This window comes from Suricata suricatta, chromosome 3, assembly GCF_006229205.1.
Source record: "Suricata suricatta isolate VVHF042 chromosome 3, meerkat_22Aug2017_6uvM2_HiC, whole genome shotgun sequence".
Lineage (NCBI taxonomy): Eukaryota > Metazoa > Chordata > Mammalia > Carnivora > Herpestidae > Suricata > Suricata suricatta.
In genome coordinates this window covers 171,230,000-171,245,022 of record NC_043702.1, presented here as the reverse complement: position 1 = coordinate 171,245,022, position 15,023 = coordinate 171,230,000, and the positions used below count along the sequence as shown (strand labels likewise).

The following is a 15,023-nucleotide window of genomic DNA, read 5'->3' as shown; positions in this document are numbered from 1 at the left end:
CCCCCCCCCCCCCCCCCCGCCCCACCCAGCAGGGGGCTAAGCAGGAGGTGGCGGGGATGTCTTCATCCTCAGGGTGGGGTAAACACGCTCAGGACTCAGACTGTAAATCCTCTAAGTTGCAAGGATGCTGAAAGCCTAACTCACTGCCCCCTTCTTCCTGGAGCCCTTGAACTCTCAAAAGGGCCGTCAATTCTTCCCAAAGCAAAGGAGAGCTGAACACATAAATCAACACTTAAATGCATGAATTGTTTTACTCCAAGTATTTGCTGCCTTCCCTCCTTCCAAGCCGGCTCTCCCATCCTTAAATACTGCGGGGTCTCCTTGCTGCAGCCACAGAGACCAGGGATGGGGCTGGGAGTGGGGAGAGTGTTTGAGGACCATGGAGAAAGGTGTTGAGCACCAGGAAAGAGGGGAGGGGGAGAGGGAAGGGTAGGGGGGCGCAGGAGGGGAGTGTGACTGGACGCCCTGGGTCCAGAGGGAAGAAAGAGGGAAAGAGGGAAAGAGGGGAGAGGGCACCAGTCAGGAGGCAACCCCACTCTCGGGGCTGGGGGGCGATGGTGGGGGCTGGCAGAGCCCTGGCAGAGACTTGCACATCTCTTCCTGGGCAGGGTCCCCGGAGCGGAGAGCTCCCACACCAAGGAGAAGGACTCTAAGCAGTCTGCAGCCTCCACTGCTCTTCAAAACCACATCTCCACCCTCCTCCCTGCCCCAGGACCTCGGGCTGACACTTCCCTGGTGCCCGCACGCTCCCCGCACGCCTGGCACCAGTGCCCTCTGCTACGTGACCAGCACAGACCCTGGACTGGGCGGCGGATGTGGAGATAAGGCCAAGAAGGGAAAGCCGCCAAAGCCAGGAAGTTACACAGCCTGTTTCCCCTGGCAACTCAGCCCCCGTCGCCAAACAGAGCAGGGTGGGGGGTGGGGACAACTCCCATGCAAGGCCTGGAGCCAGGCCCCTCCCAGACCTCCGGCTTCTGGTTGGAGAAAGTTCTCTCTGCAACCCTTAAGACAGGGCTGCCTATGAATTATGGGGGCAGCCAGTCTTTTTTTTGAATTTTTAAAAAATTTTTTAATGTCTTATTTATGTTTGGTACAGGGAGAGACAGAGCATGAGAGGGGGAGGGGCAGAGAGAGAAGGAGACACAGAATAGGAAGCAGGCTCCAGGCTCTGAGCTGTGAGCACAGAGCCTGATATGGGGCTCGAACCCACGAACGTGAGATCTGACCTGAGCCAAAGTCGGAGGCTTAACCGACTGAGCCACCCAGGCGCCCCAGGGGCAGCCAGCTTAAAAAGCAAATTCAAGGGGCCCCTGGGTGGCTCAGTCAGTTAAGCCTCTGACTCTTGACTCTGGTTCAGGTCAGGATCTCACGGTCCTTGGGGTCAAGCTCCGAGTCTGGCTTGGCACAGAGCACGGAGCCTGCTTAGGGTTTTCTCTCTCTCTCCCTCTTTTTCTGCCTCTCTCTCAAAATAAATACATAAACTTAAAAAAGTAAAAGAAAATGCAAATTCAAGACAGCACCCCTGTGAACTCCACCAGATTCCCGGTCTAGCGGCTCCAAAAGTAAAAACTGGAATCTGCACTTCGAGCCAGCACGGGGTGATTCCGGTCTTGGCCGTCTGAGGACAGATGTCCCTGGGAGAACAGAAGGCATCTGCCCAAGTTGGGGTTCCTTGTGGCAGGACGGGGCGGGGACACCAGGCGGGGCCCAGCGTAGCCCCACCACCCCGTGTCTGCTGGAGCCTGCCCCGGTCCCAGGGATGGGCATTCACTTGGAGTGTATTCCGTGTCCAATGAGCGACCAGGAGTCCAGAGGTCTGGATTCCAGCACACGCAGAAGCAATTCAAAACCATGGACTTCCCCTGAGCCACCTTTTGGGCCAGGTAGTACGGTGCTAAGAACCAGGAGGCATTCGAAGATCCAGAAAAGCGTGCAAGCACCCTGGAACCTTGAGCGTGTCATGTACAGGGTCTGGCTGTGTTTGGCGGTGTTTTATACCCTTTCCCAAAGGCCCCAGGGGTGCCTGGGTGGCTCAGTCGGTTAAGTGTCTGACTTCAGCTCAGGTCATGATATTGCGGTCTGTGTGGGGGGGGGGATGCTCTGTGCTGACCGCTCGGAGCCTGGAGCCTGCTTCAGATTCTGTGTCTCCTTCTCTTTTTGCCCCTCCCTAGCTTGTGATCTGTCTGTCTCCATAATAAACTTTAACAAGTTATTTTAAAAAAGAAAATGAAATACTAAAGCCCCACCAAGAGGTGTGAGTCTCTCTGGATCTCGCAGGTATGGGCGTGCCTCTCTGTACGGCCTGGGGGTTGTGGCAGCTTGGGTGGCTGCTGGTGAACACTGGGCCGTCGGGAAGCTCCAGAAAGTCAGAGAGCCTTGGGGACAGGAACCCCGAGCCGCAGGACCCAGGGGTTGGGCCTCAGGGTCTCTCCACTAGTCTTTTTATTTGTTTGTTTGTTTGTTTGTTTCTTTATTTTTGAGAGACAGCACGAGCAGGGGAAGGTCAGAGAGCGAGGGAGACACAGAATCTGAAGCAGGCTCCAGGCTCTGAGCTGTCAGCACAGAGCCTGACGTGGGGCTCGAACCCACGAACCGTGAGATCATGACCTGAGCCGACGCCAGATGCTTAATTGACTGAGCCCCGCAGCGTCCCTCCACTAGTCTTTTTCCGAAGCTGCCAGAACCTCACTGGCCTCGGAGGGGTGGCTGCTGTGAACTGCCCTTCCTGCACCCCTTCTCAGGCCTGGCCTCTCCCTTCCTCCCCGCGGCCCCAGCCTCGGACCACAGAAAAACCGCAGCTCCAGCTGGCCGTCTGCTGACCGCTTCCTGGGGCCAGGGAGCTCACCAGGGAGCCCTGCCAAGAGGGAGCAGTGAGCCTGGCCCACTTTTGTCACCAACCCAAACCCCAGATCAGCCGCCAGCTGGGTTCTGAGGTCCCTGTTGTGCTTGTCTCCACCTCCTTGCCTGCAAACTGGGAGAGAAGAGGGGTCTGGGCTATGGTGTCAGGCCCCTGCTCCTGGGTTTCCCTCCCTGGAGACGGCACGGCTCTTCCCTGGTTGCCGAAGCCCTCACCTTGGCTCCTCACCGTCAACCAGAAAGCGCCAGCCGATTTGGAAACCCATCCCATTCTCCTCGCACCTCCTGAGCCCCCTGCCCCTTGAGGAGGCTGCTTTCTCTCCAGCGAGACCAGTGCAGGAGCCTTCTAAGGTGGGCCTGCCTCCGGTCTTGCCAAGCCCAGGCCTAAGGAAGCTATGTTTTTGTTTGTTTGTTTGTTTTTTGTTTTTGAGAGACAGAGAGAGACAGCACGAGCAGGGGAGGATCAGAGAGAGAGGGAGACACAGAATCGGAAGCAGGCTCCAGGCTCTGAGCTGTCAGCACAGAGCCCGACGTGGGGCTGGAATCCACCAACCTTGAGATCATGACCTGAGTCGAAGCCAGATGCTTAACCGACTGAGCCACCCAGGCGCCCCTAAGGAAGCTTTCTAAAGAAGACACAACTCTCCTCGCTTCGGCCCCCTGCTTAAAATTCTTCAGGGGGGCCCCACGCCCTTAAGGAAGTGTCCAAAACTCCTTACACTGACTGCGAAGAGCTGGTCCCGACTTCCCTTCTCGACTGCACTCACAGCCTCTCAGCCCACATCCTGCGGTCGGGTTCTGTACATTCTCGCCTCCAGGCCGTGCCCACTCTGGACCTGGACCGCTGTCCTCGAGACCGGGGGCCACCCCTTCAGGCTTCTCCCTGCCCTCAGCTCCCCAGCTCAGACATCAGCATCTCCCAGAGACCCTTGCTCCACCCTCCCCACCGGGCTGGGCGCAGTCCCCTCCTGTGGGCGCGCAGGGCACCTACACCCCCCTCCCCACGCCGTATCACATCATTACCGCCTCTTTGCTTTTCTAGCTCCCTGGGGAGGCCAGAGACTCTGCTTGCCTTGCTGATGCTTTGTTCCCCGGCACCCAGCAGATACTTTGCCCTCAGTGGGTGCTCAATAATTGTTGAAATTATCAAAGAACAAACATAAAATACAGATAAAGCTGTCAGCTCAGTGACCAGCAGGTGGTAATGAGTATCAGCATCACCCCCATTGTGGCCCAGCCCGCACGGAGCCCTACTTCTCCCTTTTCTCATGGAAACACAATTCAGAACTCAGGTCCTGCCGGTGGTGGAGTCCAATGGCGAGATGGCCCCAGGGTCTGAGGGGTTGTGTGTGTGATTTTTCCCTCCATCCCCACCCGGAGACATGGACCTGTCCCCACCCAGTCCCTGGTTTGTACCGTGACTCAGGCCTCTTTGCCCATGCCCACTCTAGGCTGGGTGGGAACAGCCCCTCACGCCCCCACCTCCACTAAAACTTGACCTCTGATCACACAGCGAGTATGACTGCTCGTACCCCTAGGATCCCTGAGATATGCAGCCTTGGCTCCCCAACGACATCGCCACTAGGCTCCGCTCCGGAGATGACCCGGGGCTGCGGGACTCTGGAGAGAGATTCTGCCAAAGAGCCCTGTTCGCCTTCCTCCGAAGGCACATCCCGCCAGCTTCCTGAATGATCGCAGGCTCGGCTCGCATCTGGTTTATCTCCCCTCCAGGACTATGTGCTCTCTGAGCAAAGAGGTCCTGTATTAATAGTCTTCATACCCCCCAGCAGGCCTGACATGCAGCACCCCAATGATTGCTGAACGAATACATGAATTTAAAAATGGCGTGTGTGGGTCTGTTTTCCGGGGCAGAATTACCCATTTTCCACCTGAAGAAGATGGGATGTGTCCTATTATTGAAAACATTCCTCTTGACCTGAAGAGATCCCAGGGGCTGATCACCTTCAGAGTCAAGAGGATCGTTTTTCCTTGTCTAACCTAAATTTCTCTAGATGCAACTTCAGTACGTTTTCTAATATCCACTCTATAGCCACTGGGACTAAAACTCATTTGTCCGCAAGGAGACGGTTACTAACTCAGGCTTCAGGCTTCTCTTCCACAAATGCAATCCCAGACCCTTTACAGTTCTGTCCCCGGGGCCCTATTGTCCAGGCTTTCCCCCTGTTTGGCAGCTCCTTGGGCCTTTCGCCAACCGCCAACCTCTCAAAGCCCCCCCCCGCGCCCCCCCCGCTGGAGACACAGGAATGGGACGTATTGTTCCCCACGGAGCCGTGTGCAAACTCACAGATGCTTACATTCTGCCCACGCGTGTGGGATGCGCACACACACGCTCACAAACGGCCTCCGCACGCGGTCACTTTCCTCCGCTCCCACCTGCTCCCCTGAGCCCCAGCCCTGTGAATCCTCACACACCTGAACACACACTCACACGCACAGGAAGAGATCACACAGACTTCGCCACGCTTTTACCCCAAGGGGGAGCTGAGCCCGGCCAAGCGTGGGGAGCCATGTTCCTCTTCCTCCTCCACCCCACCCCACCCCCGCCTCCTCCCTCTGCCTCTCCCTGTTTTTCTTCTCCAAGCCTTTCCGTTGGCCCCAACGGGCCAGACCTGCTTTCTCTCTCCACCTCCGCAGTGATTTTTCACTTCAAGGCTGAAGGCAAGGAGTGAATGAACTGAAATTGGCTCCTCCTTCCTCCCACCCGGCTCCCATTTCTCCCCCCAGATCCTCAGGGTGGCCTCCATTTGCCCAGAAGACATACCACCCTCCATCCCCTTCCCAATCCACCCCTGCCTTTCCCTGAGCCCTGGATTCACAGGTTTCCACCTGTTGGAAATGAGGCATGGGGAAGCACTGGAAGCCGACAGACAGGCAAGTTCCCACTCAGACCCGATGACAGGTTGGCTGACTGTGACCGTGGTCTGGCTGGGCACCCTGTCACTGGGCCAGGAGATTCAGGAACATGAGACTAGAGTGATATTCATTCGCTCGACAAATATTTATCCAGAACCTTCAACACGCCAGGCACCTCGTTGCATCCACAAAACCAACACAAACCTGCCTTTACACAGTGTACATTCTGTGGGTGGAGACAGAAAATAAAGAAGTCAAATAGATTGTGTGTCGGGCGGTGACAGGAGAAAGCAGGGAAGGAGGGCAGGGTGCAGGTGGAGGGTGGAAGGTGACATTTGAACAAAGACCTGGAGGAGCGAGCCCTGGTGAGGACGGGAGGGGGACAGTCCCTTGTGCAGGGCATTAGGAGACACCTGTGTGGATGGCCATGGAGAACGAGGTGCCATTCAGAGGAGCTGTGGAGCCCAAAGTGGGGGGCAGGGGGCAGGAGAGATGAAAGAGACCACAGTAGGTCCAAAACTGTGGCCTCAGAGGGGAACAGATACTAAAAAGCAAACAGAAACCAAAGCAAGTGTTGAGGTGTCCACACAGGCCATTTCCAGAAGGAGGGAGGTAAAGCCTCGGTGAGGTGGATTGAGGGGAGGCAGGAGAGTCTCCCAGAGCTTGTGGGTGGGTGGTGGTCACAGACAGAGGCCAGGTGCACCCCGTGGCCAAACCTTTCTCCAAACCTGCCCATGTTTGCCTGGAAGGGGTCATTGGGGGGGGGGGGCGGGACTCGGCTCCCTGAGGCATCTCTGGGCAGCACCCCCAGGCATCCTCAGCCCCAGCTCTCAGCCCCAGCTCGGTGCTCACACAAACCCTGCTGCACCCCACAGGCCTTTCCTGAGCACCTGCTGTCCCAGGGATGAGGCCCCCCTTCTGCACGGGCATCACGAGGAGCCGGTACCTTTAGTTTCCAAGTGAGGAGCACCCACCACGTCCCTTTGGTCCCCCTGTTCCTCTCCAGCCCCGCTCCTTGCTGGGCCTGGAACCGCACAGGCTCACAAACCCCGGGTCCCTCCGTTGACTCCTTTCATGGCCTTGGGTCTCCCTGAGACCCCCGTGCTCATCTGGGGACAAAGTGGCGGAAGTAACGCAGTAATACACCTCATGCACTGCCGTGGGAATCGGCCTGGAGAGGGCAGTGACTGGCGGTCTTGGCTCTGGGACAGGCGGAGTGTCTCAGAAAGTCGTGAGGCGTGTGGCCAGTAACCGTAGCTTTAAATAGTTAAATCGGGGAACAGGGCACATGGTTTGGTTTTTTGGTACAACTATTAGTGAATTTATTTTTCCTATTTTTTTAAACTTTTTAAAACATCTTATTTATTATTGAGAGACATTGCAGGAACATGGGAGGGGCGGAGAGAGAGGGAGAGACACAGAATCGGAAGCAGGCTCCAGGCTCTGAGCTGTCAGCACAGAGCCCGACGCGGGGCTCGAACTCACAAACTATGAGATCATGACCTGAGCTGAAGTTGGACGCCTAACCGAAGGAGCCGCCCAAGGGCCCCTACTATTAGTGAATTCAGTGTTGGCTCTGCAGTGACATCACTCCCTGACACCTGCAGATCCTCCAGGACCAGAGACAAAGGGACAGCGAATCCCCCTGAAATTTGCATTTAAGCTGCAGCCTCTCTCTTATCTGTGTCCCGGCCTGAGGGGCATGGCCCCAAGCAAATTCCATCTCTCCCAGTGTGCGGTGTCAGGATGGGGCTGAGACTGGGAGCGGAGGGCTAATGCCTAGCTGAGGCACACGAGGCCAAGCACATAGTGGGGGCTAGCACACAGTAGGTGCTCCTTGGTAGAGGGGCTCACGATGGGGCATTGGGAGAGAACGAAAGCCACCCTTCAGGACGGTGTGGTGGTTCCGCCCCCCCTCAGGAAACAGATGCCCTGAAGGAGAAAGTCGGGAGGGAGGAAGCCGCTATGGGGGGCCGGCCTGGGGTCTGCCCAGTCCTCCCGGGGAAGACCCAGGGTGTGATGGGAGGCCGTGGGGTTAAAGGCGGCACCTGGGAGTTGTACACGACAGGATGAACATTCATGCCTTGGTCAGGGCTAGCTCAGGACAACCTGACCTCCAGATTGCTTATCTTGGTATGAGGCCACCCACCCAGGAGGGAAGCTCTCCCATCGGCTAGCCCAAGCACAGGGGTCCATTAGCAAGGCTGCCTCCCTCCAGCCACGGCCACTGACTACTTCCTGCTCATTCACAGCCTGTCAATTCCTCACCACCACTGCACCCCTGGCCCCGAAGCCGGTCTGGACAACTCAGCAGAGGCCATCTTGTCCCAAGCCTGCCTGAGGGGCCTCCCACCCATCCCCACCCCACTGCGGTGGCTAAGAAGCTGTTCTGGCTGGGAGAGGGGGCCAACCAGGAGCCCCAGGTGGGAAGCCCAGTCCCTCGGGTAGCTGGGGGCACTGCCCACAGATCCTCCATTACGGCTCCTACTCCAAGGGCATTTTCGAGGCCTGTCCCCAGCCCAACCTATCCTCACCTAAACCACGGAAGCAAGAGGATGGGGAAGAAAATAGGAAATGGGGGTGGGGGTTTCAGCCTTCCAACTGAAATCTCTCTCCCTTGTACCAGTCACTGCACTGCCCCCCACATTTCCTCCTTTCCCAGGGGAGGGCTCGCGGCCCTAGACACAGCCGGAGTCCATCCAAAAAAAAGGCAGAGATATTTATTCAAATCAGCAAACTCAGGTTTTTCAAGCCCCGGCCTGTGGTGGGCAGCCCTCCCTCCCTGGCCCCTCGCCCCCACCCCTTAGCCACAGCAAGGGGAATGGAAAATGGGAAACCGAGGGGGCCCCTGCCAGGGGCGGGCTGCCTTGATGTGTGGTGAGGTCAGCCTGGCTGTGGCTGGGGAGGCGGCCGCCACAGGCCTCTCCCTATAAATTAAGTCCCTGCAGCCAAGGCTGGGGGCGAGGCATATTTGTGGGACGCAGGCCAGAAGGAGGTGCCCCTGACCCCCTGCCAAGGAATGGACTGAGGGCACAGAGCTCGGGGGTAGTGGGGGGGAGAGAAGCCAAAGGGAAAGAGAAGAGGTATGCGGCTGGGGGCGTGGCAAGGCCCCCAAATTTTGGTCCCAGGAGAAAAGAGGCCAGTTTTGGTCAGTCCAGTTTTGGTGGCTTTGAGGAAGGGAATGTTTTAGTAAGCACAGGGGGAGAGCCCGGCGTCGGGCGCTCCCCTGAGGAGGCAGGCCAGGCCCCCACCCTGGCAGAGGGGAGACGGGGAGCCCCAGGGGCCCTCGGGGAATGTCACCGCTAATATATATATATATTAACCATCCGTGGGAGGGCGGGAGCAGGGCCGCGGCGATCAGAGGATCTGGCGGGGCATGCCGTAGCCCGTCATGCCTGCCTGGGACGCCCCGCGGTTGGTGCCCATCTGCAGCCCGATCACATTCTTGCCCTCTTGCAGCTGGTTGTCCGAGAAGTTCCGAGGGTTCTCCTTGGATTTCCTGGGTGGGAAGAGAGGGCTGGTGAGAAAGGGGCTGGAGGGTCTTCCCTGGGGACGCACGTGCTGCGGCCACCACCTCCCCGTTCTCAGAAGGGACGGTCCCTGGCCATCCCTGGAGATCAACGAGGACTGAAGAGGAGGGGGACCACCTCCTCGGCACGGAGACGGGCCTGGGCCGCCCCGCGAGACTCACTTGGGAAACCAGTTGGGATCTCCGGAGAACAGCCCGTCGTCCCGGGCTACCGCCAGCCCGCCCAGGTTCATCAGCGTCCGCTGCACACACGCCATGTTCTTTCCTGGGAGGTGGAAGGTGGCATGTTGGCCTTGGCAGCGCTGGGGAGCTGGGGCCAGGGTTTCACCTCCACCCACGTCATCAGCAAGCCTGGCTTCCCGGTTATTCTCCTCTTCATTCCCACACTCCCCGCCACCCCAACACACCACACACACACACACACACACACACACACACCCGCCCCTTCTCCCTGGTCAGGACCGCCCAGCCCGGTCTCTGGTCTTCGGGGGGACGGCGCCCTGGCCCACCTTCCCAGAGGTCCACAGTCTGGAAGATGTCGGTGGTATTGATGCCGTAGCGCTCGGCCGCCTGCAAGAACTGAGAGATCTGCTCCATCTGCTTGAAGGCCATGGTGGAGGCCTGGATCTTCTTCACCGGGGCCTGCCCCTCGGGGTACAGCCCATTGATGAGCTCGCACAGCACCTGGGTGAGGGCGGCAGGTGTGCAGAGGTGAGGCCACGCTGCTGCCCGGGACGCCGAGCCCCCGAGGCCCCTCCCTGTCCTACCTGAAGGCTCTCTGGCTCCACCGGCAGTGAGCCTGGGCTCCCTCCTGCCCAGCCCCTGCCTCTGAGCCCAGCATCACTGCCTAGAACACCCCGCTCCCGCCCCGGGTCCTCCCTATGCCCCCTCCGGCCTCCTCTCTCGCTCCATGGGAGGGAGGAAAGCACAGGTCTTCGGCAAGACAGATGCCCAGGCTGAGGAGGAAGTGGGATGGGGGTGCCTGCAGTTCTACAGGTGAAATAACACCCCCCTCCCCGTCCCCCCAGGCCCAGCTCTCACTGTGCCATCCTTGAGCCAGTTCTGGAAGTTCTCACGCCCAGGTTGGGGCCGGCCCACATCCTTGCGGCACTGGGTGGTGATCCACTGGGTCAAGATCTGCTCCAGGTCCGCGTCATACTGCTTCTCTATCTTCTGCTGCACCTCCCGGCTCAGGCCGTAGGCAGGTCCCCTGTTGGCCATTCCGAAGGGCAGTGCTGGCTGTGGGGATCTGGGGAGAGGACACAGCCAGGACCAGTCAGCTCTCTGCAGCCTGCAGGGGCACACTCCCGATCCCCTGGGTGGGCCCCAGAGGCGAGACCCACCAGCAAGTGAGGGAACCTTCACCCTGACTCCGGGGCGTGGGCTGAAATAGCACCATGCAGAGCTCTGGGGTTAAGGGGCCATGCAGGCCACCTCTGGGTTCCCGCAACCCCATGATGGGCAGTCTATTTATTATAAAGTCCTCCCAATAGATTTCATTTGAACAGCACCACTACTCAGGTAAGATAAAAAACAAAAACAAAAACAAAAACAAAAAAACCCACTGCTGGGGCGCCTGGGTGGCTCAGTTGGTTGAGCATCCAACATGGACTCAGGTCATGATCTCATGGTTTGTGGGTTCGAGCCCTGTGTCAGGCTCTGTGCTGACAGCCAGCTCAGAGCCTGGAGCCTGCTTTGGATTCTGTGTCTCCCTCTCTGACACTCCACAGCTCACACTGTCTCTCTCTCTCTCTCTCAAAAATAAATAAAATACATTAAAAAAATAAAGTCTTTTAAAAAACCCACTGGAATGGAATAGGGGGTAAATGAGGCCAAGCCTGGGGGTTCAGCTCCTCACGTGGGGTGGTCAGCTTTCGCAAAGGCAGGCTGGTCATTCTAACCTTTCAGCCCTGGGAAGGAAGAGGATTTGGGGAGAGGAGGAAGATGTGGAATGGTCTGGAAGACCTCCGCCAGGAGCTAGAGAGCTGGGCACAGCTACCCTCCGTTAGCCACTGGCTGGTGCCAGGGATTGCGGAAGAGACAGAAGCCTTGGGGAATGCCAACGGGGAGACCAAGTGAGCACCCTGGAAAGGGTACGGCTTGTACATGACAAATACCGCATAAGTCTCCACAGTCAGACCCTACGTCATAGAAACGCATGAGAGTGTGGGCAGAAGCAACCTGGAAGGCTTCATGGAAGAATAGGTCTAAGTCGGTCTTTAAAAGATTTCAGAAGGCAAAAGGAACCTCCCATGAGAAACCAAGCAGTCAAAACAAATTCTACTTTACTTTCTGGAAGCAGTGGCGGGCAGAATAATGGCCCCCCAGAGGTATCTACATTCAAGTTCCCAGAACCTATGAACATTACATGGCCAAAAAAAAAAAAAAAAAAAAAAAAAGGATCTTGCAGATGTGACTGAATGAAGGGTCTTGAGATGGGGAAAGTCCCTTAGACCACCCAGGCGGGCCCAGTGTCTTCACAGCCAGGGTCTCTAGAAGCGAAGGAGGGAGGCAGGCAAGTCAGAGCAGGAGAAGCAAGAAGAAAGCAGCGCCAGGTCAGGGTCAGGTTCAGGTCATGGATGAGGCCTGGAAAGGAATTCTCCCCCAACTCCCCAAGGAGGAACAGCCTCGCTGACATTTGGTTTAAGCAGCGAGGCCTCTGCGGGGATTTCTAGGGCTGCACGATGCCCTTTAAGTCACTAAGTTTGTGCTAATGTGTCAGGGCGGGAATAGGGAACTGATGCAGGAGGCACGGGTGGTGTTTTTAGGGGAACCTGGGAGGGAAGGGAGACTTGGGGAAATGCTCAGGAGAGTTCAGCTTCATGTGAGGACCTCAGGAAGAACTGGGTGTTTTCCAGGCCGCTGGCCCGTGGGCAGTTGGTCCCCACCCACTACCTCACTACCTCTGTCCCCTGTCCGGGGACCCCCGGAGCAAGTCCCAGGGGTGACACTCATGCAAGTGGGAGACAGGCCCAGGACAGGAGCTCACTTGCTGTACCCATCCGCTCTACAAATGAGCTTCCCTTTCCATTGTGAAACGCAGCTCTGCTGCTCACACAGGGGGAGTCACCAGGACAGGCACCTGTGTTCAAGGACAGGAAAGGGAGACACTCTTGCCCCCCACATCTGGCTCTAGACCAGGTCAGACTTAAGGGGTGAAATCCCTCTGGCCCCCTCTCTCCCACACACCCCAGGTTAACCCTGTGCCCCTCCCCCATGGGCCTTGGGACTCAGGAGAGGAGCCAGGTCAAGGGGACAGAGCCACTCAGCCTTGGGCCTCAGGCTGGGCCCCTCCCCCACCCTCCAACAGGGCTGCTCCTTCCCACTCCAGCTCCTCCAGCGGCACGCTCCCGGAGATCCTCCCCACAAATCAGTTATTTTTATATCTCATTAGAGCAACCCACCCTCCCTTCCCCCCACTTCCCCTGCCTGAAGGTTGAGCCCGATAAATGCCGGTTTGGGCCTTGACCCGAACCACCAGAAGCGGGCAAGAACCACCAGAAACGCGCAAGTGCACAAGCGCTTGTTTTCTCTCTCTCTCTCTCTCTGTCTCTGTCTCTGTCTCTGTCTCTCTGTCTCTCTGTCTTTCTTTCTCTCTTTCTCTCTCGTTGGGGGAGGACATGCTGAGGCCTGAGGAGCAAGGGGGAAGAGTGTCTCTCCTTCCCAGCCCAGCCCAGCAGTCAGGGTCCCTGGCACACAGGGGTGTGGCTGGGAGACCTGAGGTGAAGGGCGGAGGCGGGGCTACAGCCACCAGTGAGCCCTCTTTTCGTGGCCCAATGTCCAGACCTCTCTTCTGGGAGCAGCTTCACTACAGTCCCCTGGGCCTCAGGGCCGTGTCTCCTTGGAGCCAAGTGGCCTGAGGCCAAGGGATCACGGTGGCCCAGGGAGAGAAAGGGCAGGAGAATCATTAACCCAGGCACCAGGGTTAGCAGGGGAGAGCAGTGTCCCCCCCCAACACACAGGGGCAGAACCGACTCAGCCTCCCGGACTCGCTTCTTGGCTCAGGGAGGATGCTGAGGGCCCCTCCCTAACTCTGGAGATTGGACCCAGCTGGCAGTGTCTCCACTCCACTCTGGGGCCACAGCCCTTGAGCCCCCGAGGTGCCATTGCCGTGGGGTGGAGCTCTGGGAAGGGGCGGGGCTCTGCGGGAGCGGGGGGGGGGGGGGGGGGGGGGGGGGGGGGGGGGGGGGGGGCGCTCTGGGAGGGGGAGGGGCTCTGGGAAGGGGCAGGGCAGGCCAGCCAGCCAGTCCACAACTGTTTCTTCTCCTCGGGCCCCCTAGGGTAGGCGCCAGCTGATGGGCCTCGGCTGGCGGGCTGGAGCTGGGGCCAGGCTGGAGCTGGGGCGGCCCACCCTAGGGATACCCAGGGGACCTTCCGCATCCTGCCCTCAAAGGAAGGGAAGATAGCCAGGTGCCTACTGGGGTGGGGAGCCGTGTAGGAGATGCCTGGGGCTGGGAATCCAGACAACAGCTGAACAACTTGGTGGGGGGGGGGTACGGAAGGCACTACCGCAGGAACACCCCTCACCCCCCACCGAGACCCCGGGCAGGACGCACACCTCGCCCCACCCCACGCAGATGCCAAGGGAAAGGATCCCTGGCTGGGGTGTTTCGTGCGGAAGACAGAGGCTCTCCATCCATCGTGCACACAGGACGCCGGGGAACTTCCCAACTCAGACTCGGGCTTAGGGCTATTCTGAAAGCGCGAGATGGGGGGTCCCTGCCTCCAGAGTGAAGCGCACAGGCAGCAGGCAGACGCAAGGATGGGGGACACCTGTGGCCAAGGAGCCACGCGGGGCAGCCCTCCACCGTCAACTCAGTGAGCAGAAGAGAAAGCCCAAGCTGCACAAACAGGAAGCCGCAAGGCTAGCGGGAGGAGGGGTGAGGTGGGGGCCGTTGCCATGGCTTCTGTGTACCAAACACAGGAACCCGGCAGGGTGGGGGCACCAGGCAGAGAAGCGCACTCCACACACATGGAGGGGTGAGGAGGCTCTGAGCACCGGGGCCACAGGCGGCATCCTTGGAAAGGGGCCCCTCACCGCATTCTCAGGCGTGGGCAGGTGCGAGGGATCCTGCAGCGGGGGAAGTGGGGGGGACAGCTGCGGAGGCCATGGAGGGCATCTGGAGGAGTGGGAAGTTACAAGTTTGGGGATAGCGAAGCAGACTCAAGGAAAATAGTTCAGGAGAAGAAATGCCCTGAGAACGGAAGGCATGTCGGGAGCCAGAGTGCCCCATACCCACAATCCTGGAGGGAGAGGACTGGGGCGGAGGAAGCAGTAGAGGCCAAATCCCCAGGGGGCAGGAGAGGGCTGGGGCGCCGGAGCGGGGGCTGGGGCGCCGGAGCGGGGGTTGCGGCCGGACAAAGACGTCCGGCTGCCTCCGCGGGGCTGGGCCCCGCCGCCCCAGCTACCTTGGCCTCCCCTGCAGCCGTGGGTCTTCCCGGGGAACTAGGGAGGAGAAATGGGGGGGCGGGGGTGTGGCGTCGGAGAGGAGGAGCTGTCCCTCTATCTGGTGCTCTGGAGTCAGAACTCGGGAGAGCCCATCCAAGCCACTGCCCCCCCCCCCGCCCCATCCCACTCCCGCCGCGCTCCTCTCGGCTCCCAGACGCCAAGCTCCCCCAGCACTTCCCGGGCACAGGCTGCAGGGGGCTCCGGGAGGCCTGCGGGGCCGGGAAGGCGGCCGTCCACTTCCGGTCCCGCAGGTCCGGCCCAGCCACCCCGCCTCGCCACACCCTGGGCCGTTACAGCCGATGAGTCACCCACCGC

At 59.1% G+C, this 15,023-nt stretch overlaps 1 protein-coding gene and 1 long non-coding RNA gene across 2 annotated transcripts in view; one reads left to right on the top strand and one right to left on the bottom strand.

Moving 5' to 3' along the window:
- Positions 1-8,426: 8,426 nt before the first annotated feature.
- Positions 8,427-15,023, bottom strand: part of TAGLN2 (transgelin 2) — a 7,244-nt gene continuing 647 nt past the window's right edge. Inside the window, exons 2-5 of the mRNA XM_029935836.1 lie at positions 10,301-10,508; positions 9,769-9,943; positions 9,422-9,524; positions 8,427-9,229 (exon numbers count right to left, since the gene is read on the bottom strand). Coding sequence (XP_029791696.1) covers positions 9,088-9,229; positions 9,422-9,524; positions 9,769-9,943; positions 10,301-10,480 — 600 coding nt within the window. The 5' untranslated portion in view covers positions 10,481-10,508 and the 3' untranslated portion in view covers positions 8,427-9,087. The remainder of the gene's footprint in view (positions 9,230-9,421; positions 9,525-9,768; positions 9,944-10,300; positions 10,509-15,023) is intronic.
- LOC115288478 overlaps positions 14,222-15,023 on the top strand; it is an 11,136-nt gene continuing 10,334 nt past the window's right edge. The window contains exon 1 of the long non-coding RNA XR_003907026.1: positions 14,222-14,318. This is a non-coding gene — a long non-coding RNA (uncharacterized LOC115288478). The remainder of the gene's footprint in view (positions 14,319-15,023) is intronic.